The following is a 25,262-nucleotide window of genomic DNA, read 5'->3' on the forward strand; positions in this document are numbered from 1 at the left end:
AATTAATATATTTTTAACACTAACATTACCAGGTGTACTAATTAGGAGTAGAGAAGTTGTAGGTTTGGAAGCAGTTGGACATAAGTATTCTTTTTGAATGTTCATATGTGTGTATGTATGTATCTCTGTATAACCTCTCATCACCTGGCATGACATTAAACAATGATGATGATGATGATGATATATATATATACATACATATATATATATATATATATATATATATATATATATATATATATATATATATATATATATATATATATATATATATATATATATATGTGAGGAGCTTACTTTCAAAACCAGCATAAGTGCATATTTGGTCAATTTCATAATAACCATATCTGCAAGCTGCTAGCTTCATGCATGTGAAATTTTTTTCAGTCAAACTGAGATAGATGCCATATAGACAGAAAGTGAATCTTAGTCTTCCAATCAAAATCAGATATATTCAAGTTGTTTCCTCAATTACTCAAAACTCATTCTGATGCATGTATCTGGTTTTGAAAGTAAGCTCTTCATATATGGATTTCATTTTAAAATTTATACCAAGTCTTCTTTATAGAATTCAATCTCATCACTAAATACAGAATATTTTGGATTTTGTTTACAAATCCTAACAGCAGAACTAATCAAGTGAATGTGTTTCCATATGAATGAGTATATGCATGTATTTTTATGTAAATATATATCTGTGAGTATGCAAGTGTGTGCATATATATGTGAAGGCGCATGGCTCAGTGGTTAGAGCATCAAGCTTACGATCGTGAGGTTGTAAATTCAAATCTCAGACTGGGCTACATGTGTTCTTGAGCTTTATTTCACGTTGCTCCAGTTCATGCAGCTGTAGAAATGAGTTGCGATGTCACAGGTGCCAAGCTGTATGGCCCTTGCCTTTCCCTTGGATAACAATGGTAGCATGGAGAGGGGAGGCTGGTATGCATGGGCGACTGCTGGTCTTCCATAAACAACCTTGCCCAGACTTGTGCCTGGGAGGGTAACTTTCTAGGTGCAATCCTATGGTCAGTCATGACCGAAGGGGGTCTCAGCATATATATATATATATATATATATATATATATATATATATATATATATATATATATACATGTATATGTTTGTCTTTTGAAAATGAATGAATTGGATATTTAGGTGGGGTTTTTTTATGATGATTGGATGTTTACCAATGGTAGTTAATATTATTTACTCATTCCATAAAGGTGTGAAGGCATGCACCACAAACTTTGATGACATGTCACATGCATTCTCAGCTATGAATGGAATCAAATAGAGATGCATCAAGACACTATTCTGCAATGATCTAAGGACTATAACAAAGTTGTCATGATCAAATTCAGGAATAACAACAATGTTTTCAATCTCCACCAGCTTGCACACGAAGAAAAAACTCTTCTTTCTGCTTGCACAAGAACTCTTCTATCCTGAAAACTGCATGTTGTTGGCCTTCTCCAAAGATGATTTACAGAACATTGAAAACAGCTTTGTCATAGCAATGGCTTTTTCATCAGCATTAAAAATAGAAGTGATGTTTTAGCCAAACCCAGGTCTTCTACCATGTGACCCAATCATAAAGATATATAAACAATTGAAGGTTGAGCAAAAGTTCTGCCATCTGGAGAAAACAATGAAATCATGTTATGGATCAGGAAACAAATATTGCTATTGGATGACCACACCTCAGACTTCTGTCAGGTCATGGAATCTGCCTTACAATAAAAAATTGTTGCTTATCAGACAGATGATTTAATCACACTATAGTAATGAGACATGGAAGATGTACTGCCAGTTCCTTTGGAAAATCTGGGGTATCTGATGGAAGGAAAAAGTACCTAAAATCACTGTACCTCAGCAGTGCTAAAATTGAAGGTATGAAAGTCCTATTAAAGACTACTCCAGTGGGCAAGACACAGTGTTTGGAGGATAAGTACCAACATGCTCTCTTTTAATGTGAGTTAATCAATGGCTGGCGTTCACAAGAAGGCCAGTTTAAAAACCTTAAAGAATTACACATTCCCATTGAGGATTCAGAAAGGTCAGCACTTATCTGGTCAGAATAGTGATTGAAGTGCTATGCCAGAAATAGATACTTTGAATACCACTACATCAATCTGCTCTATGAGTGTTGGGTCTCATAAACAATGAATATGTCTGCCTGCATTGATACCACTGTCAGGTAGACTTGATCAGCTATCATAGATGTCATTATACACAAACAAATTAACTAGAATGAGATTAATCAAATTGTAATCACTCAGCTCATCATACGTGTGTGTGTGTGTGTGTGTGTGTGTGTGTGTGTGTGTGTGTGTGTGTGTGTGTGTGTGTGATATTTGTGTATTCATGCAAAAAAACATTAAGTACTTAATATGCATCTCTCTTAGAGGTATATAGGATCTGCTATAATTGTAATTTTCATATAAGCTGTGTTTCTTCTAGCTTTGTAAAACCCAGCTTTTCAAGATTTGGTACTGAGGCAGTCAGATACATAAATATGTGTCTAATAATAACTAATGTAGATTTAAAGTTGGTGAAGTTGGTGAAGTATACCTTTTATCTTTTTACTGCTTGCTTGTTTCAATCATTAGACTGCAACCATGCTGGGGTGCTGCATTAAACGGTTTAGTTGAACAAATTGACCCCAGTAATTTTTTTTTAAAGTAGAGTACTTATTCTATTAGTCATTTTTTCCTAAGCTGCTAAGTTATAGGGCATAAACAAATCAACACTTGTTGTTAAGCAGTGGTGGAGAACAAATACACACACACACACACACACACACACATATGACATGCTTCTTTCAATTTCCACCTGCCAATTTCACTCATAAGGCTTTGGTCAGTCTTGGGTTATAGTAGAAGACATTTGCCCAATGTGTTACGCAGTGGAACTGAACCCAAAACTATGTAGTTGGGAAGCAAACTTCTTACCACACAGCCATGTCTGCAGATTTCTCATTAATTTTCAATAGATACTTTTCTTTTCTTTTATCTTTAATCTTAGGTTAAGATCTGTTCAACAAGTGATTTCTACTATTGCACACAAACTACATGTCTTTGTCTGGTCTCTTATATTTTACAAAGGTTTTAAAAGGAGTATTTTGCCATTTACAAACAGATGAAATGGTCATGACAAGAACGACCTTGTTCATAAATTTGTTGAATAGGGTTGACCTGGGGCTAAGCAACACTATTAATAACAAACATAAATAATAAATTTGACTGGGGAGAGATAATTCAACATACCAAGAAATATGTGCAGCTCTTGAAGCCAACAAGAAAAGGAGTACACATTTAACAATGAAGCCTGCTGGGTGCGCTACACCAGAAAAAAAAATATGGATGGGCATAGCAGGAACACCTCTGATCATAGCCTGGAGCCTACTGATAGCTACACAACAACAACTAGACAGAGGTATAGATCTGTGGATGACACCTGGTCATTTAGTTAACTATCAACATTCAACAAGTTTGGTGGGTCAAGACTGACCTAGAGTTAAATAACATCAAGCTTCATTTCAGTGGAGATTCTACTTGACGACCAAGAAGAATTGGTATAAGATACATATATGCACACCTAGATAACAAACAAGCAGTGACTGTGACAGTCTGTCCTTCAATGTCTCTAATTATCTATAATGCCATCATACTCTATCACAAATCAAAATGTGATAACTAATAACCATCTAATATCACATAAAAAGGTGGGGCTGATTATCTATGATATTTCCGATGTCAGAAATAACCATAGTAGTTTTAAATACAAGGATTAGGAAAAAATATTAGGGATTATTTTCTGGATGATTGGATAGGAACTGGTGCTTTCAGAATATGTTTGCAAGGAAGGAGGAATTTGGAAAATTGTTAGAGTGTTAGAATGAATGTCTGGATTTTTACATTTTGAATTCAAATTCCATTGAGTTCAATTTTGCTTTTCCTCCTTCAAAGGTCAATAAAATAAGATACCAGTCAAGTACTGGGATTGATATTTCTCCCCTCTCTGCAAATCTTGTGTCTATGCTAGTAATGTTACTCTATAATGCCACAAGGCAACGTATATATGGTTGTGGGTCAATGTATCTCCAAGTCACTGATACACTTTCAACTTTCCTCTGTCTGTCTATCTCAGTCTCTCTCTCTCTCTCTTGCTCTCTCTCTCTTGCTTCTCTCTCTCTCTCTCTCTCTCTCTCTCTCTCTCTCTCTCTCTCTCGCTTTCTCTCTCTCTCTCTCTCTCTCTCTCGCTTTCTCTCTCTCTCTCTCTCTCTCTCTCTCTCTCTCGCTCTCTCTTTCTCTCTCTCTCTCTCTCTCTCTCTCTCTCTCGCTTTCTCTTTCTCTCTCTCTCTCTCTTTCTCTCTCTCTCTCATTGATAAAACTATTTGTGCAGTACATACAGGTAGATTCTATGTAAATAGAATGAGATCTTAGTGCATTCACACATATTGCTGTATATCTTGAACATCAAGCCTGTAATCATCTTAAAGTTCTTGCAATTAACATATACTCAGCTAATTCTGACAAATGTGTCAAGTTTGCAAAATAGGTGTTTAAGTTTTGACTCCACCCTCCCACTGCTTCCAACCTCCATTGTGCAATTTCATTCACATGTTTCTAACAATAAAGCAATGGCAAGAAAATGAAGTTTGCCTGGGTCAGGATTCTTTATTTCCAGACATTGAACAATCATTGGTCATTGACAAGCTACTTATCCAACTGGTTGTATTTTGTTAGAAATGGATACAAGGTTTTGAAAATTTCATTGAGAATCAAAAGAAGACACATTCATACACAATCAATTATTTGTGTGTGTGTGTGTGTGTGTGTGTGTGTGTGTGTGTGTGAGAGAGAGAGAGAGAGAGAGACTCGCAGTAGCTTATACATGTAAGTCTTTCCTTTCTACACCACCAATGTTGTCCAAGGGAAAGACAACAACTATGTTCTCACCAGTTTTGCTATCAGATTGCATAGAACCAGAACAGAGACTGCAAGGAATCCCACCAAATGCTTTGGACATGAACTTAATTGGCAGCCCTAAAAGGATGAAAGGTATTGCCATTGGCATGATTTTAACCTAGAACACAAGGTTTCAGAACAAAAACTGCACTTAGATAACTCTTCCAATTATATACACACACACACACACACACACACACACACACACATATATATATATTTATGTACACAAGAATAACAACAACAGACTGTTTCAAAGCCATAATAGTTTATCTGTATGCATCATGGTTCCCATCTTGAGGTAATGTTTTGAAGCTAGATGCCCTTTCAAGCATGCACTATTTTAGTTGCCTCCTATAACATGCAGGGATATGGTGAACCTATTTTAATATCTAGGTACACACAGAAGTATTTATATACATATACACACTAAACATATATAGACGAGCATACAAGTCAATGAAGAAACCTCTACAGATTTAATTATACCAGCTGAATTCCCTTAAACTATAATTTAGTATCTTAAAAAATGGAAGTCCATAATAGATAATGGAGTTCTAGATACACTGTCTGAAAATAAGTATAATGCTTGGAATTCATTGATTATAAGTTTGTTTGATGAAAGCTGAACTGGATCTCAGTAATCAATAAAAACAGAAAGGATCAAAGGTCCTTCTTAAGCCATAGGCTCATAAGGCCAGTTTCCATGGATGAGACACCAGTCCATATCAAGGGTATTCATTTTGCCATCTGACTGAACACAATGCAATGCCCCAGTCCAGAAAATCAAAACACAATTTTACAATAGTGGGTGCAACAGCCTAACCACTAAGCCACATTTCCCCAACAGGTCTAAACAATAACTATATACATATACACTCACAATTTATGTATAAGTAGTAACAAAAAGACTCACAAAACACTTAATGATTACAAATATTTATATTTTCTTATATACTTTTCCATGCAGACATACACACAATTTATATAAAGATTTAGATACACACAAAATCACGTCATAAAATAACATATTTACAGAAGTATCTGTAGGATCAGAGAGCTGACAGTTCACACATGTACACTATAGTCCAGGACAGGCTTTGGCAGTATTATCTGCATGATCTACAAACAGAGTTACTGGGTTAAGGAGAATAATTTTATAGATATACACACAAGGAAGGTCTGAAGGACAGAAAAAGAAAGCAAACTTTTACCTTATACATTATTTACAATGAATGGATATTGAATATAGAATATAGAATAGTATTAAACTTTTACCTGTAACATGCGTTTACACTTGGCTCTCAAGATATATAATTGGCCAGAGATTGGTGAGTAACTTACTGCCTTGTCCAATTTTACTACAGATTCCTGCAATGTAAAATGTTACAGTCAATATTATTGTTATATTTATTGTTACAAGGGAACATTCATATTGCTTTTGCTTTAATTAGATAGATACAAAATCAAATAATAATGGTGTTGCTGTTGATGGTGGTTTCTTTTATTGGCCAAGACATTGAGGACAAAGGACAAATTCAACACACAAAAGGTGGGAGTTACATTGATCAAACAGGAGTCAACACCAATAAGGATATAACAAAAAATATAAAAATAGATATCAAATAAATAAATAAGTTCCTTGATAGTGGGGCAGTTCATTTAAGGTAATTTGGGGAAAATACCACACAAAAAGGCCCGGATTACTCTGCCATCTCCAAAACCTCAAATGTTTTCTCTCCTTCTTTTTTTCCTCCTACTTAGAAAATAAGTATCAGAGTAAGTCCATTCAAACTCACCATTGTTGTCACTCTCATCCATTTTTCCATAAATACATTGGAAGGCAGCACCTTCCTCTCTACCCTCACTTTCCTCTATACTGATTTCAAACTTTGGCACAAGGCCAGCAATTTCAGAGGAGGGGGAAAGTTGATTACATTGACCCCAGTGATCAATTGGTACTTATTTTGTTGACCCTGACAGGACGAAAGGCAAAGTCAACCTTGGTAGAATTTGAACTCAGAATAGATGAAATGCTGCTAAGCATCTTGTCTGGCATGCTAATAATTCTGCCACCTCACTGCCTTAAACTTTCCTTTGTATTGTTTACACAACTTGGTGCCACAGCCATCAAGCAGAAAAATATTTGCTTCCCTTTTCTGCTAAAGGATGGTGACATGTCAATCTTCGTTACAGACCTGGTGGACAGCTGGATTTGTCCTGCACATGACTGTAGCTGTTTGACACAGGCCCACCAGTCACTTCTGCACAGATATTGAGTGATGGCCTGAAGAACTTGTCTTCAGCAGGTAGCACAGCAACACTGCCATACCAAGGACTTTTGGAAGTTGTTCCTGACTTTAAAGTCCTCCAGAGGAGACCACTCAGACTGTTCTTGCTGATGTCCAGAGTCATTCTTAAGCCATTGTCGCTCATTCTTTCAAGTATCCTTTATAGAAATCTGGAGTTGTTTTCTCAATGATGGCATTGCCCTGCTCATACAAGGCTATAAGCACCTGGTGACATTGTAGATGCTAATGAGCATACAATATTAGTCTACAATTGATCCTTGTCTGCAGCTCAGTCAAAGAAATGAGTTGTGAAAAATTGTGTGGCACAAAGGACACCCACACCAGTTTACTCTTGTTTTCATTGCTGTCAGCAACACCATTACAGTGATTCAGATACTTCTGCAGGTATGTTGGCCTCAGTGCATGCTGTGCTGGTGCAACATCAAGGATGGCATCCCAAGACCATCATGGGATGGGTGTTGACAGTAGATAGATTTCTTGATTATCAAAATCTCATGACTCTTCCATAAAAAGTGGAAAATCAAGCACTCCTATCTAGTCAAATGTTTCTTGGGCCATAGTATGATGATCAGGCAGTAGGTAACCACCAAGGCAATGTGTGCATTAGCTACTTCTGCCTGAACTTTCAGGATGAGACTGGTCACCCTACTCATGACTTCTTCCTTGTTCCTATCCACCTGGAGGTCTGATGTAAACCATACTTCAAGTATTTCACTGAGCCCTCAGTTTAGCAATAGATATCACCCTTAGTCAACATGGACTTGTCTCTCTAAATGCCTAGTTGCAAGCCCACTGACTTGCCATAGTTTATGTATGCTCCTGTACTTACCAGGTACTTTTTCATTATACTGTTGGTTACTTCTGTATTTCAAGTGTCCAACTGCATGACAAGCAACATCATCTGTGTATAGACATAGCTCTCAAGGAACCCAGTTCCAGCATGATACTCCTCAAACTTTCCATCCACTGTAGCAAAGACTCCAGAGCAAAAGCATACAGAGAGGGTAGAGGGGTCATCCTTGGTGGACTGAGAATATGATGCTCAAAAGTTCTGAGCAATGGTTGTGTAATTTGACCTACAAACAGCTGCTGCTGTACTTTGTGGTAATCCACTCACCGAAGATGGGATCAAAACCAACAACTTAGGACAGCCATGAGGTAGTTATGGTCTATCCTGTCAAGTACTTTGAACTAATCCAAACTGACAAGTCCCCTGCCAAAGCCAGATCTATTCCCAACCCACTCTACATGGGGTGGAGATTGTCATGGACGGCTCTATAACAGTAAGGCCTGTGTGGCATTACTAATGTAGGTAAAGTCAATGTAAAGTTGTAATGTAAGTGTTCAATGCATGTTCTTTTGTAAAGCAGTATAAATAATATCAGAAGGCAATGGTAAGGAAATAATATCAGAAGGCTTATTTGGTAATGAAAAAGTGCTAGCAAGTAGCGAGGTATGTGGGCTGTATGTACGTGAGTCAAGGAAGCCAGGTAATTTACATTTGAAAAGAATGCTTTAGTAGTAATGCATGATGAGCTGGCAGCTGGAAACTGTTATATGTTAGCTGGGACATGTTGTTATGGACTGACGGTAACAATACTTGTAGGGTGAGTTGGACATAAATGCAATAGGATGTCCATGGAGTGGTTGGTATGGATAGTTTAAATAAATCCATTAGTTTGCTGCACTAAGTTGGTGAGATAAACAAGCTGTTCATATTAAAGAAATGCTGTTTGACATCAGTGTCTTCCAATAACTGATTGAGAATAGCTGTTACTTGCAACGAAGTCTTTTGCTAACTAACTAAAAACATGATTACCACTGGACAGATGCCTGCTGTTTGTATTAATATGAGGCAAGCTCTGATTAGCTGAAGTAGCCATAGCACAACTGTGCTAATATGTGACAACAAAATAGAACTTCCTTGACTCACCATAGATCAGTCAGAGATTGCACAGATTTTCATGAAAAACAAGCTCTGGCCTCTAGGTGAGTCCCTTTGCCAAGATCTAACACTGTGTTGCGCACAGGTATGGGTCAGAAATTTCCAGTCATATCCCTCTTGTTCAGATCTTCTCCCAGCTGTGCCATCACTCCCGGCTCACTTGACTGCAAATGCTTGCTAATCTGTTACCTGTTGCAGTGAGCTGTCAAGACATGAACAAACAAGGCTGGCATGCGACAATTATAACAATTTCCCTCAATCCAATCATGGCAGTTTCCCACACACACATAGCTCAACACATCTACCATGTTATCAGCTGAAATTCGCTTCTTGCAACACTGTCTCCTTGTCCAACAGTCAGAGAAAAGCGTTGAGGTAAACCTCAAAACCTGCTATATCAAATAGTTCAGTAAAGTACTGCCAAAACATTGCACTTATTTATTTGGAATCAGTGAGTAGCTGCTGGCTGATGTCCACCATAGATCAAATTCTAGCTTTGTTGCCATGCCACACCTCTACCACAAATGCTCAACAAATGGCTTTTGTAACTTTTTGTTTCAGTGAATGCACCCCATCTTGGACAATGCAACCTTTATGTCTAACATTGAAAAAATGGAGGAGGACCATTCTTGCAGCTCGCACGTTGTTTGCAGCATTTTCTAAGTAAATTACTAGTTTCTTTTTTACTCTAAGTTTTCAAACTTTACTGAAGTACTAAAACTGACAGATATTTTGCTGACCCACCACCTGCTGTTGATGATAGCTCCTGTTAACTTCTTAACTAGTTTAACCAGTAAACTAATCTGATCCTTGAAATCTTTAACCAAGTCCTCGTATCAGTTGACTATATAGGTTACAAATTTGTAGTCAGGAATATATATGTATTGTAATAGAACTGAAGTAAAGAGTTTCAATAAAGTGAGTCACAATAAAATGATATGAGAATAGTATAGACCAGTTTCTGCAAATCAGGTTGTTTCAAAATTATTAGGAGAAATTATTTGAAAAATTGAAGACAGTAGAAAGGCATAACAATGAATTATAAGATGTACATCTTCACTGTTTGTCTCTGCTTTTATCCCACTCTTCTTAGAATTAAGAAAATAAAAAGCTTGATATAGCTTAGGAAAAGACCAGGGAAAAGTTAAATATTTGCTATGCATGGATCATCTAAAGAAATATGGCAAGGCAAAAAGGGAATTGGAAATCCTTGTCAATATTGTGAATGTTTGACAAAGACATCAGAATGGAATTTGGGATTTTTAGGAGTGGAACATTTGTAATGAAGAAAGGGAAATACCAGACAAGTAATAAAATGAAGTTAATGAAGAGAAGATATGGGAGAGTGATACTCATGACAGATATAAATATCTTGTGGTCTTGGAAGCTGATAGTATAAACGATAAAATAACGGAAGATAAAATCAGAAAAGAATATTTCAGAATTATAAGGAGAAGATTAAAATGCACACTCAAAGGCATAAGCACCATCACTGCTAGAAACTCAAGAGCTGTAGCCATCAGTAAGAACTACACCAGAAAAATCAAATAGACAAACAATGACATTGAGACTGTAGATAGAAAAACAAAGGAATTGCCGACAATCTACAGGGTCTAACACCTACAAAACAGATATCGAGAGTATTTCAACAGAAAAAAAATGGAAAAAGAGGATTGTTAATGTGGAAAAAAAAACTGTGTGGAAGTTGAAGTGGAAAGATTGAGAATGATGTTACTGGCTGTGAAGAAGTATTTCTGATAGCTGAAAGAAAAGAGGATATATTGGCTGCAGGATGAGAAAGAAAGTGATGTTACTAGAAATAAGAAGAAACATAATGAACTGAATAATTTATATGGACAGCTTTTTTTTTTCAAAGTCTTAAGATAAGAAGATATTTAAAAAAACTAAAGAAGTATCACTATAAACTCCCTCCCTCCCCCAGTCACTTGATCATTAATGCACACACTGACACACTCATTAATACAATCAATAACTTACAAATTAACTCTCACACTAACTCACTCACTATCTCACTCCTTAAATTACATATACAATTGCAAACTCACTCTCTAAGTCACACAATAACATACTCACTAATACAATCACCATCTCACTCACTAATACACTCAATGACATACTCATTAATACTATCACTAACTTGCTTACTAACTCACTCACTAACATAAACCCTAATACACCCACTAATACACTCACTGATTCACTCACAAATACAATCAGTAACTCAGTCCAAAGCTCACTCAGTAGATCAATCAATAATGCACTCACTTATAAACTCACTAATTTGTTCACCAACTTATAACTCACAAACTAACACACTCATTAACTTTCTCACTACATCATTCACCAACTCACTCGCTAATTCACTTTCAAACTCACTAATATGCTAGAGAACTAACACATTAACTCACTAACTAACATGCTCACTAATTCTCTCACTAACACACTCACAAACTCATTAACTACCTCACTCATAAGCTACCTCACTAAGTCCTTTACTATCTCTCTCAATAATTCACTCACTAATAAACTCATTGACTCACTTGCTTATTACAATCACTGACTCACTCATTAACTCATTCATGAACTCACACACTAACTAACTGACTAATACACTCACTATCTTACTCAAAATGCACTCACTAACTCACTAATACATTCACTATCACAATTCACTCATTAATCATCTCATTAGCACAATCACTAATACTGTCACTAACTCAGTTACTAATACACTCACTGACTCACTCACTAATGCAATTAATAACTTGCTTCCTAACTCACTCACCAACTCACTCACTAACTCATACACCGATTTACTCAATAATACACTCACTAACTCACTCAAGAACACATGCATTATTCCACTCCCTAACTCACTAATAAACTCACTAATTCACTCACTAACTCACTGACTCATTCACTAACCTACTCACTAACTTACATCATATATCACCCACTAATTCTCACACTAACTCATTCACTTAATCACTCACAAATTCATTCACTAATACAGACACTAACTCACTCACAAATTCACTCAGTATGTCACTTTCTAATACACTCATTAATACATGCACTGAGTTACTCACAAATACAATTAGTAGCTAACTCCCTAACTCACTCATTAACTCCATAACTCACTCACATATACACTCACTCACTAATACACTGACTCACTAACTCAGTAATACACTCATTATCTCTCTTACTATATAGGGTGCTCTAACCACTGAGGAGCATTGGGCTCACAATCCTGAGGTAATAAGTTCGATTCCCAGACTGGGCTGAGTGTTGTGTTCTTGAACAAGACACTTTATTTCACATTGCTCCAGTTCACTCAGCTGTAGAAATGATTTGTGACATAACTGGTGCCAAGCTGTATTGGCCTTTGCCTTTTCTTTGGATAACATCCATCGTGTGGAGATTGGAGGCTGGTATGCATGGTCAACTGCTGGTCTTCCATAAACAAGCTTGCCTGGACCTGTGCCTCGGAGGGTAATTTTCTAGGTGCAATCTCTTGGTCATTTATGACTAAAGGGGGTCTTTAACCTTTATCTCCCTTGCTAATGCATTCATTAACGCACTCACCAATTCACTCAAAAATACACTCAATAATACCCTTATTAACTCCTTCACTAACTCATTTACTAACTCCTTCACTAATACCCTGACTAATAAACTTACTATCTCATTTAGTAGTACAGTCATTAATACTCTCACTCACTCACTCACTCACTCACTCACTCGCTCACTCGCTCGCTCACTCGCTCACTCACTCACTCACTCACAAGTACACACACTGATTCACTCAGTAATACAATTAATAACTCACTCCCTAACTCACACAATAACTGACTGACTAATATCAGGTTATCATATAAGTAATGTCCAGACTTCTATATTTTCAATTTGTAAATGCTTTAACAGTATTTTATAATGTCTAATGGCATCAAGTAATATTTATATGTATTTGGACATATTTAAACTAATTAAATTTCATTTTGCAGGATAATCTAATTGAAATTTTACAAATTATAGCTCTTCAAACATAGAAGTATCTAAGGGGCATTTGAGGCACACATTACTTTATGAGTTTAAAAAAGGGAACTCAGCAGCTGAAGCGACTCAAAATATTCACTTGGCTTATGGAGAAGAGCGCCTGAATAAAAAAAACTTGCAGAAGATGGTCTGTAAAATTCAGAAGTGGAGATTTCAGCCTCAAAGATGAGGCCCAAAAAGGACATCCAATTGAGTATGATGACAAGCTACTTTTAGCAGAACTTAAGAAAGATCATGCAGTTTCAGTTGAAGAATTGGCAAGTAAGCTTCTTTTAAGCCATACAACTGTTCACTACCATCTTCAACACTTGGAAAGGTACCAATACTCAGAAAATGGGTGCCTCATGATTTGTCCGAAGCCAACTGCAAACCCCAAGTGGACATCTGCTTTTCTCTTCGTTCTCATGAACTCATCTAGCCCTTTTTGGGCAGACTGGTGAGGAAAATTGAGTCTTTTATCAAAATGTTAAGCATTGTAGACATTGGCTTGGTGAGGGGAGAAAGGCCCAACCACAACTCAAAAGGGAACTCCATGCAAAGAAGGTTCTTCTTTCTGTTTCGTGGGATTGCAAAGGAATTATCTACTTTGAGTTACTTCCAACTAATGCAACAATAAATGCTCAAATCTACTGTCAGCAATAAGAGCATTTGAATGCTGCTTGGAAGAAAAAAAGGCCTGTCATGTGGGGAGAGAGACCAGAGGGAATAGGAACAGTTTCTGCCAATCTCTGGTGTTGTTGGATAGAGAGACATTCTTCAATAGCTTGGAGAGAGCACAGGCAAAACAAGTCCAAGCTCCCTTAGGGAACTGGTTGATGTGCTTCAACTAGGACAAGCTCTAGAGGATGGCAGCAAAATCCTCAATAGAGATCTGGACATCAGAGCAAGGTTATGCCCTGAATTGATGTGGGGTTTTTTCTCCCTTTGTTTTGTTTCTTTTTTTCTTTTTCTTTCTTTTGCTATCTTTGCTCCTCTTTTCCATTTTCTTTACCTGGTTTTGGATTTGTATTTTTGATGTGGTTTTGTATTATATATGTATCATATACATACATGTTATATTTCAGTAAAAATATCACAGAAGAAAAAGAAGTGGTTGTAGCAGCAGCAGCAATAGTGCATGTAGAAGAAGAAGAAGAAGAAGAAGAAGAAGAAGAAGAAGAAGAAGAAGAAGAAGAAGAAGAAGAAGAAGGTGATAAAAATGATGTTAATAAAAGTTATGATAATATTGATATATTGATTAAGGCGATGAGCTGGCAGAAACGTTAGCAGGTCAGGCAAAATGCTTAGAGGCAGTTCATCTGTCTTTATTTTCTGAGTTCAAATTCCACCAAGGTTGATTTTGCCTTTCATCCTCCCATGGTTGATAAATTAAGTACAAGTTGTGTACTGGGGTAGATCTAATCGACTGGCCCCTCCCCACCCAAAAACTTTCGGGCCTTGTACCTAGAGTAGAAAAGAATATTAATATATTGATTTCTATCAAAACATTAGCAACAACAACAATAATCCTTTCTATTACTCATCAGAAGCTTCCATTAGAATATCTCTAAATTTCTGTCAGTTTGCTGGGTCTTTAAGTTTTCATAAGCTTCTCTTCCAGAATGGTTACATGCATATACATTGTAACCCATATACTTATACCTTTGCATAGTTTCTCTCACAAACACATACACATATGCATGCATGCTTACAGTTTTGCTCTCTCTACACAATAGCATACAGATATGCACATGCATGTACATTTTAACATAACGGTGCACACACACACACACACACCTGTATTTACAGATAGAAATTCAAAATTTTTCTCTACCTCAAAGTTTCGGTCAGTGTAGTACTGTAGTGCTAACAAGTAACTGAGTTCAGAAATCCTAGGAAAATATTTCCTGTCCAAGGGATCTAACTCCAAGGCTTGTTCATAGTCCTGCAGAGCAAAATGGTAATCTCCCTTCTGATAAAAACATTCTGTAGAAGAATGAGAGAATGAATACAGATAAGGTTGGGAAACAGCAGAGGCAGAGATTATTCATTTATTAAAAAACTGATATCAAAGAAACTGGATGTTGTTGTTTAACCTCAAGTTAGTTTTGCTCAAGCAGATCTAGGATTAAAATTTTTTAAAATATATGTATGATTTGAGAATGATTTGGCAACTGTTTCAGCATGCTGAATGAACATCTAGAGCAGTGGTTCTCATCTGGTGTCCATATTTCCCTGGTGAGGAAGGGTCCATATAAGATTTTCTGGTTAAAATTTATCTGCAATAAATTGGTTATACTCCTGCAATACACGAAACAATCTTTTTTATACAGAAACTAATAATATTTAATCATAAAAATATAATGGGATTTTTTAAACATCAGATGACTAGGAGAGTATGTCCAAATAAGATAGGAATCAAAGGGGTCCAAAGGTAAAAAATGGTTGAGAAACACTGATCTAAAGGCTCTCTCACATTGACTTTCTCACTGATGGAAAAGAAACTGATGTGCTGGTGGTAGTGGTGGTCATCATCATCATCGTTTAACGTCCGCTTTCCATGCTAGCATGGGTTGGATGATTTGACTGAGGACTGGCGAGCCAGATGGCTGCACCAGGCTCTAATCTGATCTGGCAGAGTTTCTACAGCTGGATGCCCTTCCTAACGCCAACCACTCCGAGAGTGTAGTGGGTGCTTTTATGTGCCAGTCAGGTGGTACTGGCAATGGCCATGCTCAAATGGTGTTTTTTATGTGCCACCTACACAGGAGTCAGTCCAGCGGCACTGGCAACGACCTTGCTCGAATGTTTTGTTCACATGCCACTGGCACAAGTGCCAGTAAGGCGACGCTGGTAACAATCATGCTCAAATGGTGCTTTTTACGTGCCACCGGCACAGAAGCCAGACAGCTGCTCTGGCAGTGATCCCGCTCGGATGGTGCTGTTAGCACTCCACTGGCATGAGTGCCAGTCATCGAATTTGGTTCAATTTCAATTTCACTTGCCCTAACAGGTCTTCACAAGCAGAGTTTAGTGTCCAATGAAGGAAGGTTAGCATGGGTGCCAGTCGTCGAATTTGGTTCGATTTCAATTTCACTTGCCTCAACAGGTCTTTGGAAACAGAGTTTAGTATCCAAAGAAGGAAAGGTACACATAAGTAGGCTGGCTACATCCCTGGTAAAGGCCATGGGTTATGGTCTCACTTGTCTTGCCAGGTCTTCTAATGCACAGCATATTTCCAAAGGTCTCAGTCACTAGTCATTGTCTCGGTGAGGCCTAATGTTCGAAAGTTGTGCTTCACCACCTCATCCCATGTCTTCACAGGTTCCCTCAACTGCTAGGGTGTGGCACTTTTACACACAGCTATCCTCATCCATTCTCGCTACATGACCATGCCAGCGCAATCGTCTCTCTTGCACGCCACAACTGATGCTTCTTAGGTCCAACTTTTCTCTCAAGGTACTTATACTCTGTTGAGTATGTACACTGACATTACACATTCATCGGAGCATACTGGCTTCATTCCTTGCGAGTTTATGCATGTCTTCCCCAAGAGTTCAGTATCCAAAGAAGGAAAGGTACACATAAGTAGGCTGGCTACATCCCTGGTAAAGGCCACGGGTTATGGTCTCACTTGTCTTGCCAGGTCTTCTAATGCACAGCATATTTCCAAAGGTCTCAGTCACTAGTCATTGTCTCGGTGAGGCCTAATGTTCAAAAGTTGTGCTTCACCACCTCATCCCATGTCTTCACAGGTTCCCTCAACTGCTAGGGTGTGGCACTTTTACACACAGCTATCCTCATCCATTCTCACTACATGACCATGCCAGCGCAATCGTCTCTCTTGCACACCACAACTGATGCTTCTTAGGTCCAACTTTTCTCTCAAGGTACTTATACTCTGTCAAGTATGTACACTGACATTACACATTCATCGGAGCATATTGGCTTCATTCCTTGCGAGTTTATGCATGTCTTCCCCAGTCATGGCTCGTGTTTCACTGCCATGTAGTAAGGCTGTTCATACACATGCGTCAAACAGTCTGCCTTTTACTCTGAGCGAGAGACCCTTTGTCACCAGCAGAGGTAAGAACTCTCAGAACTTTGCCCAGGCTATTCTTATTCTAGCAGCTATGCCTTCAGTGCACCCTACCCCCGCAACTGACTTTGTCAACTAGGTAATGGAATTTATCAACTACTTCTAGTTTTTCTCCCTGGAATGCGGCAAAAGTTGTTCTCTGCACATTTTCAGTGTTTATTGCTCCTGAGCATCTGTCACATACAAAAACTATCTTCCTAGTTAGCCTTCCTTTGATATTGCTGCACCTCTTGTGTGTCCATAGCTTACACTGGGTACATCTTATAGAGTTTCTACCTATGCCTTTTCCACAGATTGAGCAGAGCCATCTACCTGAAGGGGTTTGTGGTTTGTCTACTTTCCTACTTATTAAGACTTTGGTTTTAGCTAGGTTGACTCTAAGGCCTTCCGATTCTAACCCTTGCTTCCACACTTGAAACTTTTCTAGTTCTGATACCTGGAATTCTTCACTGTACTCATTGCCAACTCTTATCTTACTGACAGCATCCCTGTACATGGCTTGCACAGCTCTCACTAACCATTCATCTATCCCTAGTTTCCTCATTGACCACAAGATAAGGGATCGGGGGACTCTTTCAAAGGCTTTCTCCATGTCAACGAAAGCCAGGTACAGAGGTTTATCTATGGCTAGGTATTTCTCCTGCAGCTGTCTTACCAGAAATATAGCATCAGTGGTGCTTTTCCCTGGCACAAACCCAAACTGCATCTCATCTAAACTGACTCTCTCCCTAATTAGTTAGGCTATGAACCTCTCCGTGACCTTCATTACCTGATCCAACAACTTGATACCTCTGTAATTATTTGTATCTAAAGTGTCACCTTTACCTTTGTAGCAGTTGACTATGGTGCTGCTACACCAGTCATTGGGTATGACTCCTTCGTGTATCACCTGGTTAACTATATGGGTGACTAGGCTATAGCCGACACTGCCAGATATTTTGAGCATCTCTGCAGTGATTCCTGATGGGCCGGGGGCTTTCCCTGTCTTCATACTCTTAATTGCTTTATCTATCAAGGTACTGTCAATTCGGATAGCTGGTCCCTCTGTTGGGTTGACAATCGGCAGACTCTCTTTCTCCCATTCATTCTCTTTATTGAGCAACCTTTCATAGTGGTGTCTCCAAACCTCTCTTTTTGCAGCCTCGTTTAGTGCAAGTGAACCATCATCCATGCGGACACATTTCTCTCCTTCGACATCATGATTCTCTCTCACACACTGTCTTGGAACACAAAATACTCCAAGTCTTTGGTCCTCACGGTGGAGAACATTGGCAATTTTTTTCTTATCTGCTTCCCCTCTGGCTAAGTAAACCTGTCTCCTAGCTTCTCTTCTGACAGTCTGATCCAATTCCCTGCTACCTCCGTTCTTCCAGTCCTTCAAGCCTGTTTCTTTTGTCTAATAGCCCTGTCAACCACATTGTTCCACCACCACGTTACTTTGGGCTGAGAGGGGACTTTGCACCATCCACAGATCTAGTCAGTGGCTCTCAGCAGGTTGTCCTGTAGAAACCTCCAGTTGTCTTCCACATCATGTAATGCTATATCCCCTTCTATTTCATCAAAGGCTTTGAGTAATACGTCTCTAAATCTCTGTCCATTTTCTGGATCTTTAAACTACCAGACCCTTCTCCTCCAAGCTGGTCATCTTCTGGGCATCCATTTAGCCCTGATCCTGAAGTTGCTAACTACTAATCTATGTTGAGGGGTACATTTTTTGCCTGGGAAGGTTTTGGCATTTATAAGCAGCCCTCTTTCCCTTTATCTGGCGAGGATATAGTCAATTTGGCTAGTGTGTCTGCCAGAACGGTCAACCAAAAATTATATACTGCACTTCAATAGTTTGAATAAGTTTGTATGCTGTGGGGAGGGATGGAATAAAATATTTAAGAACTGATATTTTGTCTGAAACTGAAATTTTTGAGTTGAAAAATTTCTTTTGGTTTCTTACATTAACAGGAAGTTAACCATTAATGAAGGAAACGAGTATATAAACACTAATCCACTCCAAATCATCAGTGGTACTTTTAAATGTTATAGGTTGTGGTGTCATCTAATGAGACTCTGCTCAGAAGGCTGTAATATTATTGTGGTAGGAACCTGGTAACGAATGTATAAAACACAAAGTGGTAACTTTAAATACGCTTATTGTTGTCACACGTATATTTACACAAGCTGAATGGAAGTGGTTGATGTACATTTGTTCATATATCTACATGCATCTGCGTGGGTTGTATGTTAGCTGTTAACCCTCGTGAGGAAAGCTCACAAACAGTTATATGTTAGAACCAGTGCAGTGTGTTGTGCAGTGTGTTGTGCTGTGTAGATGTTGTTGACAACGTTGGTGAGAGACCTCATGGTCTTTTATAGCTGACAGGTAGGCTCAAATGCAGTTTCGAAAAGACTGTCTCACGTGATTTATTTGAAGGTTGTAATTGTTTGGGTTGCATATTGGCACGCGATAGAGTAAGAGACAATTTGCACCAATAAGAACCAGTTGGAGTGGTAGACACAACGGGGTCCAAAATATAAGAGAGGAAGCTCACTAGAGTTCGCTACAGACAGCCCCACCCCAAGTCATTTTGTGGGAGACAAAATAGATGATAAAAGGAAGATATTTCTGTAGCAAAGAGGTAGAAAAGGTTGCATAGCCAGCAAACCTTGGTGTGCAAACATGATGGACCTATGTCCAGCTAAGTGGAAATGACAGGAATGCAAAAACTCAAAGTAAATGAGAGAATATTGGCTGCTGTAAGAATGAGCAGTGCTAAGAATTTGCCTGCAAAACATTGAATCATTCGCAGAGGCAAGGCTGTAGGTGTTAAAAAAGCGACAGTGACTAGTGAAGCAAGTTAAGCCATAAAGATGGCGGCAAAAGAAGGAAGTTCCGACATGCAAGAGACTTGGTGTTGATCAGGCACCAAAGGAAGAAAATGCATGGAATGCTGTGATGCAAAGAAAAAAAATGTGTTTATAAGAGGTGGTTTGTGTGTCCTACAAACCAGAGAAGAAACACATGACAAAAACACGTAAGGAGCTTTTTGCCGGATGAGGAAAGGCTGGAGAAAAACATTCTGCTAGAATAAACCTAGAAATGTGTTGGAGTGGATAGCATGAGGTAGACAGCATGTATGTATGTATGTATGTATGTATGAACGTTGAGCAATAAAATAAAAAAATATGAACAAAACATTTAACAATCAAAAGGGAAAATGTTCAGCAAAGAAAGGTGTCCATCAAATAGAACAAAGCATATATGTACAATGATGCAGAAAGAGAGAAAATATGAATGCAGAGTCTCTAGCAGCTTAAGTCTATTCTCTGGAACAGTCACTGTTAAGAAATGTAAGAAAAGTTAAGAAATGTAAATGGTCTGAGACAATTTCTTCGACCTATGAACCGATCTGCCAGAACGTGTCCTGTAAGGCGAAGAATGCGTTTGTGTAGTAGGTATTTTGGTGAGCGAAGGTGGTGCTTGTGTGGGTGGGAGTGTTTGTGGAATGATGGTGGGTCAGCAAGTGGCATAAATGTTTCAGAAAAGGCCTTTTTTACTCTGTTGATAGAGACAGTCTCTTTTTTTCTGTGAATGTCCGCAGTGAACAGTTTTGGTATAGATGTGTGTATAAACCTTTTGTGCACGTGTGTGCAAGCGTGTATGCGAGTATGTATATATTTTTTTGGTGAATGTGTGGGTGAGCATGTGGGTGTTTCAAGTGAGGGTGGATGAGTACATACATATAGGCGCATGTACGTGGCTGTGCGGGTGCGCATGTGTATGTATGGACATGCACGCTTACGCAAAAACTTTGAACAATTTTACTCCCTCCCCTTGCTTAGTGGTCATTCTAATAGCTCTTTTGTCTTAATAACAGTCAATCACACAGTAATTTCCCTTGTTTAACGGTCACTTTCATATCATTTTTGCGATGGCCTGATAACTGAAGAGATGGCGGCATGGGTTACTGCCTCGACATCCGAAACTCGGAGTTTTATCATGGCTACCGAATACTTGTCACATATTGTATTTACAGATATATATATATATATATATATATATATATATATATATATATATATATATGTGTGTGTCTCGTTTCTCTGTTTGCTTTTTTTGTTGTTTGAAAAAAACTTCGTTTTCTGTCTTTGTCTTTATGTTTACGTTTCTCATTGTGTTTAACGTTTTTTGTGATGTCCTGTACCCGAATATGCATGTATGTATACATATAGATGTAGGTATGTACATATATGTATGGATATATGCATATATTTATATATTACTTATATTATTATCTTAATAATTACTACTGCGCACTCTACTACTATTACTATCACTTCCCTGTCTATCTCTCTCCCTCTCTTGTTCTTCATCCTTTCTGTTTTTCTCTCTCAATCCTCCCCTATTCTTCTCTTCCTTTCACCATTCCCTCTCTCTCACTCTTCCTCCTTGACCCTCTTGTCTCTGACACATGACGAAAGGGATTCTTTCTTTCTACTTCCTGCCTTCCTATAGAGAAGATGTGAATTTTTTTGTCTCTCATTCTCATCTAACTAGCGTTCAAAATAATAATTTTTCTATTGTCTTGGTCTAACAGCCCTTACCGTTTGTTTTCACTGTTCTGTCTTGTTTTTACTGTCTTGTTCTCACTGTTCTGTTCTTGTTTACACTTTCACCCTCCGCAAAAAATTCCAAATTCTATTTAATTTACTTTGCGGGAAGGACTGTTCCAACAAAGTTGTGTATTGTCCTTGCCTTCGAAACGCGGAGTAGATGGAACAGGGACAACTGAAGAAGGGAAATATTCTTTATGTTGCATGTCTCGTTTCTTTGTTTGTTTTTTTCGTTGTTCGAAGAAAAGTTTGTTTTCTGTCTTCGTCTTTATGTTTTCATTTCTCATTGTGTTTAACGTCTTTTGTGATGTCCTGTACCCATATATGCATGTATGTATACATATAGATGTAGGTATGTACATATATGTATGGATGTATGCATACATTTATATATTATTTATGTTAGTATATATATATATATATATATATATATATATATATATATATATTCACAGATGCTGTGGTATGTATTTGTGTGTGTGTGTGTGCATGCAGACATCTTTCTTCATGTGCTTATGTATATATGTAAAACAAAGTGTTTCTTACTGACCAGCCCTGTTCAGGTAGAGCCCTTTCTGCATCTTCTCCACAGAGATGGCCTTGTTGAGCAGCTGGATGGCATCATCAAAATATCCATTGGTGAAACATTCTACTGAGAAATCGTTGAAGGTCAGCAAAAGCTGTTTCTCAGCATCAGAAGCAAATGTCTCCTTCTCTTCAGGGGTGCTCTTTTGAAGGGCCAGAATCAGGTCATCGATGGATAAAGTGAACTTATTGATGTGACGGTACAGGACACCTCTGTGTAGTAGAATTTGGAGAGAATATTTTTGTTGTAGTTGTCTTTCGTAGGATTTGAAAAATTTTATAAATGACAATTCACTGGCAATTGTGTGAGAATATGTGATTATAACAGTGTATTGGTAATAATATGTAAGACAAGCACAAGTACACAAATTTGTGGGGAGGTGAATAGTCAATTAACTTAACCTCAGTATTTGACTGGTATTTTATTTTATCAATCCTTGAAGGATGAAAGATAGATCTGACCTTGGCAAAGGGGAGACAATAAGAATATACATTATGACAATGCTGATGCTAATGAAAATAAACGTTGATGAATGAGTTCAGTGTAAAAAATGATAACATTAGTGATGATGATGATGATGATGATGATGATGATAGTGTTGTGATGGTGTGGTGGTGGTGGTGGTCTTAGTGGTTATGATATCAAGATACTGATGGTGTTGATCATGTTGAGGACAAAAACCTGACTAAAAAAACTTTTAGAACCATAAATGTTTGATAGTATAACATCACTGCAACAGTAACAACAATAACAACGACGATGACAACAACAACAACAACAATAACAGTATTAGCAACAACAACAGCAAAAGGAAGAGCAACAACATCAATAACACATCCAGCAAAGGATGGAGCTTCTATGTAGTCATTTAAGCTACTAGAAATAGCAACCAAATTTCTGCTTAACCAAATTTCTCATCTTAAAAATAGAACATATGTTAAAAAAAAAAGGGATTACTGTGACTGGATGTCTTTTGCCATAGGTCTATATGATCAGGATTGACCTGGGGCTAAACAGCAACATCAAATATAACATGGTGTGAGGTAACAAGGTAGCAAATATGTAATCACTTTTTCTATTAGAAATAGCAGCCAATCTTCCTTAAATTATCTCTACCAGCTTTAAAAAAAATGGAAGGACACATTGAATAATGTAGTTTTAGATACACAGGCTAACAAAAAAATAGGATGGTCCTGATTGTAATACTTCTGATCATTGGCTGATCCATCAGGCTGATCCATCAGGCTGATCCATCAGGCTGATCCATCAGGCTGAGTTGGGTTAAATAGTAACAGCAACTACATGAACATCAGTCAAAATACTGATGATGTTGGTAAAGATAAGAATGGGTGCTAACATACCTGAGAAAATAGAACTTGGCCTGGGTTGGCCATAATTTAATGGCCAAATTAATTTTTTTGATGGCCGGATTGAAATCTTGTCGCATGTTCAGCTTGATGGCCACTTGCCAATATTTCTTTGCTTTGTTTTTGATTGTTTCTAGCATTGCACGAACACTAGCACAGTCTTTGTTTTCAGCAATGCTTTCCAAGTCATAAAATGCCAAGGCATACTGCAAGAGGAGCGCAACAGAATCCATTGTTAGAATAGAAATTACTTCAATTCAGGTTGGAAAGGAGATGGAGTAGGGAAGAGACACAGAGTGGGAGGGAGGATAATTAAAAACACTTTCATTGTAACATGAGAAAACCTTTCACATTTTTCATATGTAAATGGACCTTCTTTAAGGTAGTCCTTACATCCAACTTAACATGGATGTTATGTTAGAACACCAAATACTGCATTATTTACCTTGAGAGGACCCCTCATATGGATGCAAGGCACATAAAAAGTTCTCATGTTTCTATTGTTGGCAGACAAGAACTGTCTGCTACAAGTGCCAGAACTGTCAGATTATACAGTTTCACTCTGCCCAGGTTCATCAGTTGCAAACATCCAGTGACGTCATAACAGTTGAATCTCATTGAGAACAATATATAGAGTTTCAGTGTTTTTTCAATCACTGATGTCGCAAATAGCTAGCAGGTTTATCAAAAAAATAATTAGTAACAACAGAAGCAGAATTAATACCAACTTAACATGAATGTTGTACTAGAACACTAAATACTGCATTATTTACCTTGGGAGGACCTCTCATATGGACACATAGCACAAAAAAGCACTCATGGTCAATTCATTGTCAAATGAGAATCGTCTGTTACAGGCAGCTCATGTGATTTTACCCTGCCCAGGATCAACAGTAGCAGATGTTCTGTAGTGACATAACAGCTGAATCTCACTGTCAATGATATGTAGAATTTCAGTGTCTTTTCAGGTACTGAAATTCCAAATACTATTGACAGTGAGATTTAGCTGTTATGTCACTGCTGGATGTCTGCCACTAATGAACCTGGGCAGAGTGAAATCATATGATCTGGCAGTTCCAATGCTAGTAGCAGAAGTTCTCATTTGCCTATGACATAAACACGAATGCTTTTATGTGCTGTGTGTCCATATGAGATGTCCCTGCAAGGTAAATAATGCAGTATTCAGTGTTCTAACACAACATCCATGTTAAGTTGGATGTAAGGATTGCCTTTTGGTATTAATACTGCTTCATTTGGATCTTCTTTAGTTTTGATAATGAGTTTTTGTTTGTTTGATCAACTAAACTACTGGCTTACTG

At 37.9% G+C, this 25,262-nt stretch overlaps 2 protein-coding genes across 3 annotated transcripts in view; one reads left to right on the forward strand and one right to left on the reverse strand.

Annotated features, from left to right (window-relative positions):
• LOC149136614 (uncharacterized) overlaps window positions 1-15,275 on the forward strand; it is a 50,017-nt gene extending 34,742 nt beyond the window's left edge. The window contains exons 2-3 of the mRNA XM_089349326.1: window positions 9,789-9,890; window positions 14,372-15,275. The gene's annotated coding sequence lies outside the window, so the exon portion shown is untranslated. The remainder of the gene's footprint in view (window positions 1-9,788; window positions 9,891-14,371) is intronic.
• Window positions 1-25,262, reverse strand: part of LOC106881292 (tetratricopeptide repeat protein 16) — a 148,630-nt gene that overhangs the window by 82,976 nt on the left and 40,392 nt on the right. For both annotated transcript variants that reach the window (XM_052966285.2, XM_052966284.2), the window contains exons 6-9: window positions 23,938-24,149; window positions 22,541-22,788; window positions 15,121-15,272; window positions 6,249-6,341 (exon numbers count right to left, since the gene is read on the reverse strand). In XM_052966285.2, coding sequence (XP_052822245.1) covers window positions 6,249-6,341; window positions 15,121-15,272; window positions 22,541-22,788; window positions 23,938-24,149 — 705 coding nt within the window. The remainder of the gene's footprint in view (window positions 1-6,248; window positions 6,342-15,120; window positions 15,273-22,540; window positions 22,789-23,937; window positions 24,150-25,262) is intronic.

The sequence above is a fragment of the Octopus bimaculoides genome, chromosome 3 (genome assembly GCF_046866305.1).
Source record: "Octopus bimaculoides isolate indiv1 chromosome 3, ASM4686630v1, whole genome shotgun sequence".
Taxonomy (NCBI): Eukaryota; Metazoa; Mollusca; class Cephalopoda; order Octopoda; family Octopodidae; genus Octopus; species Octopus bimaculoides.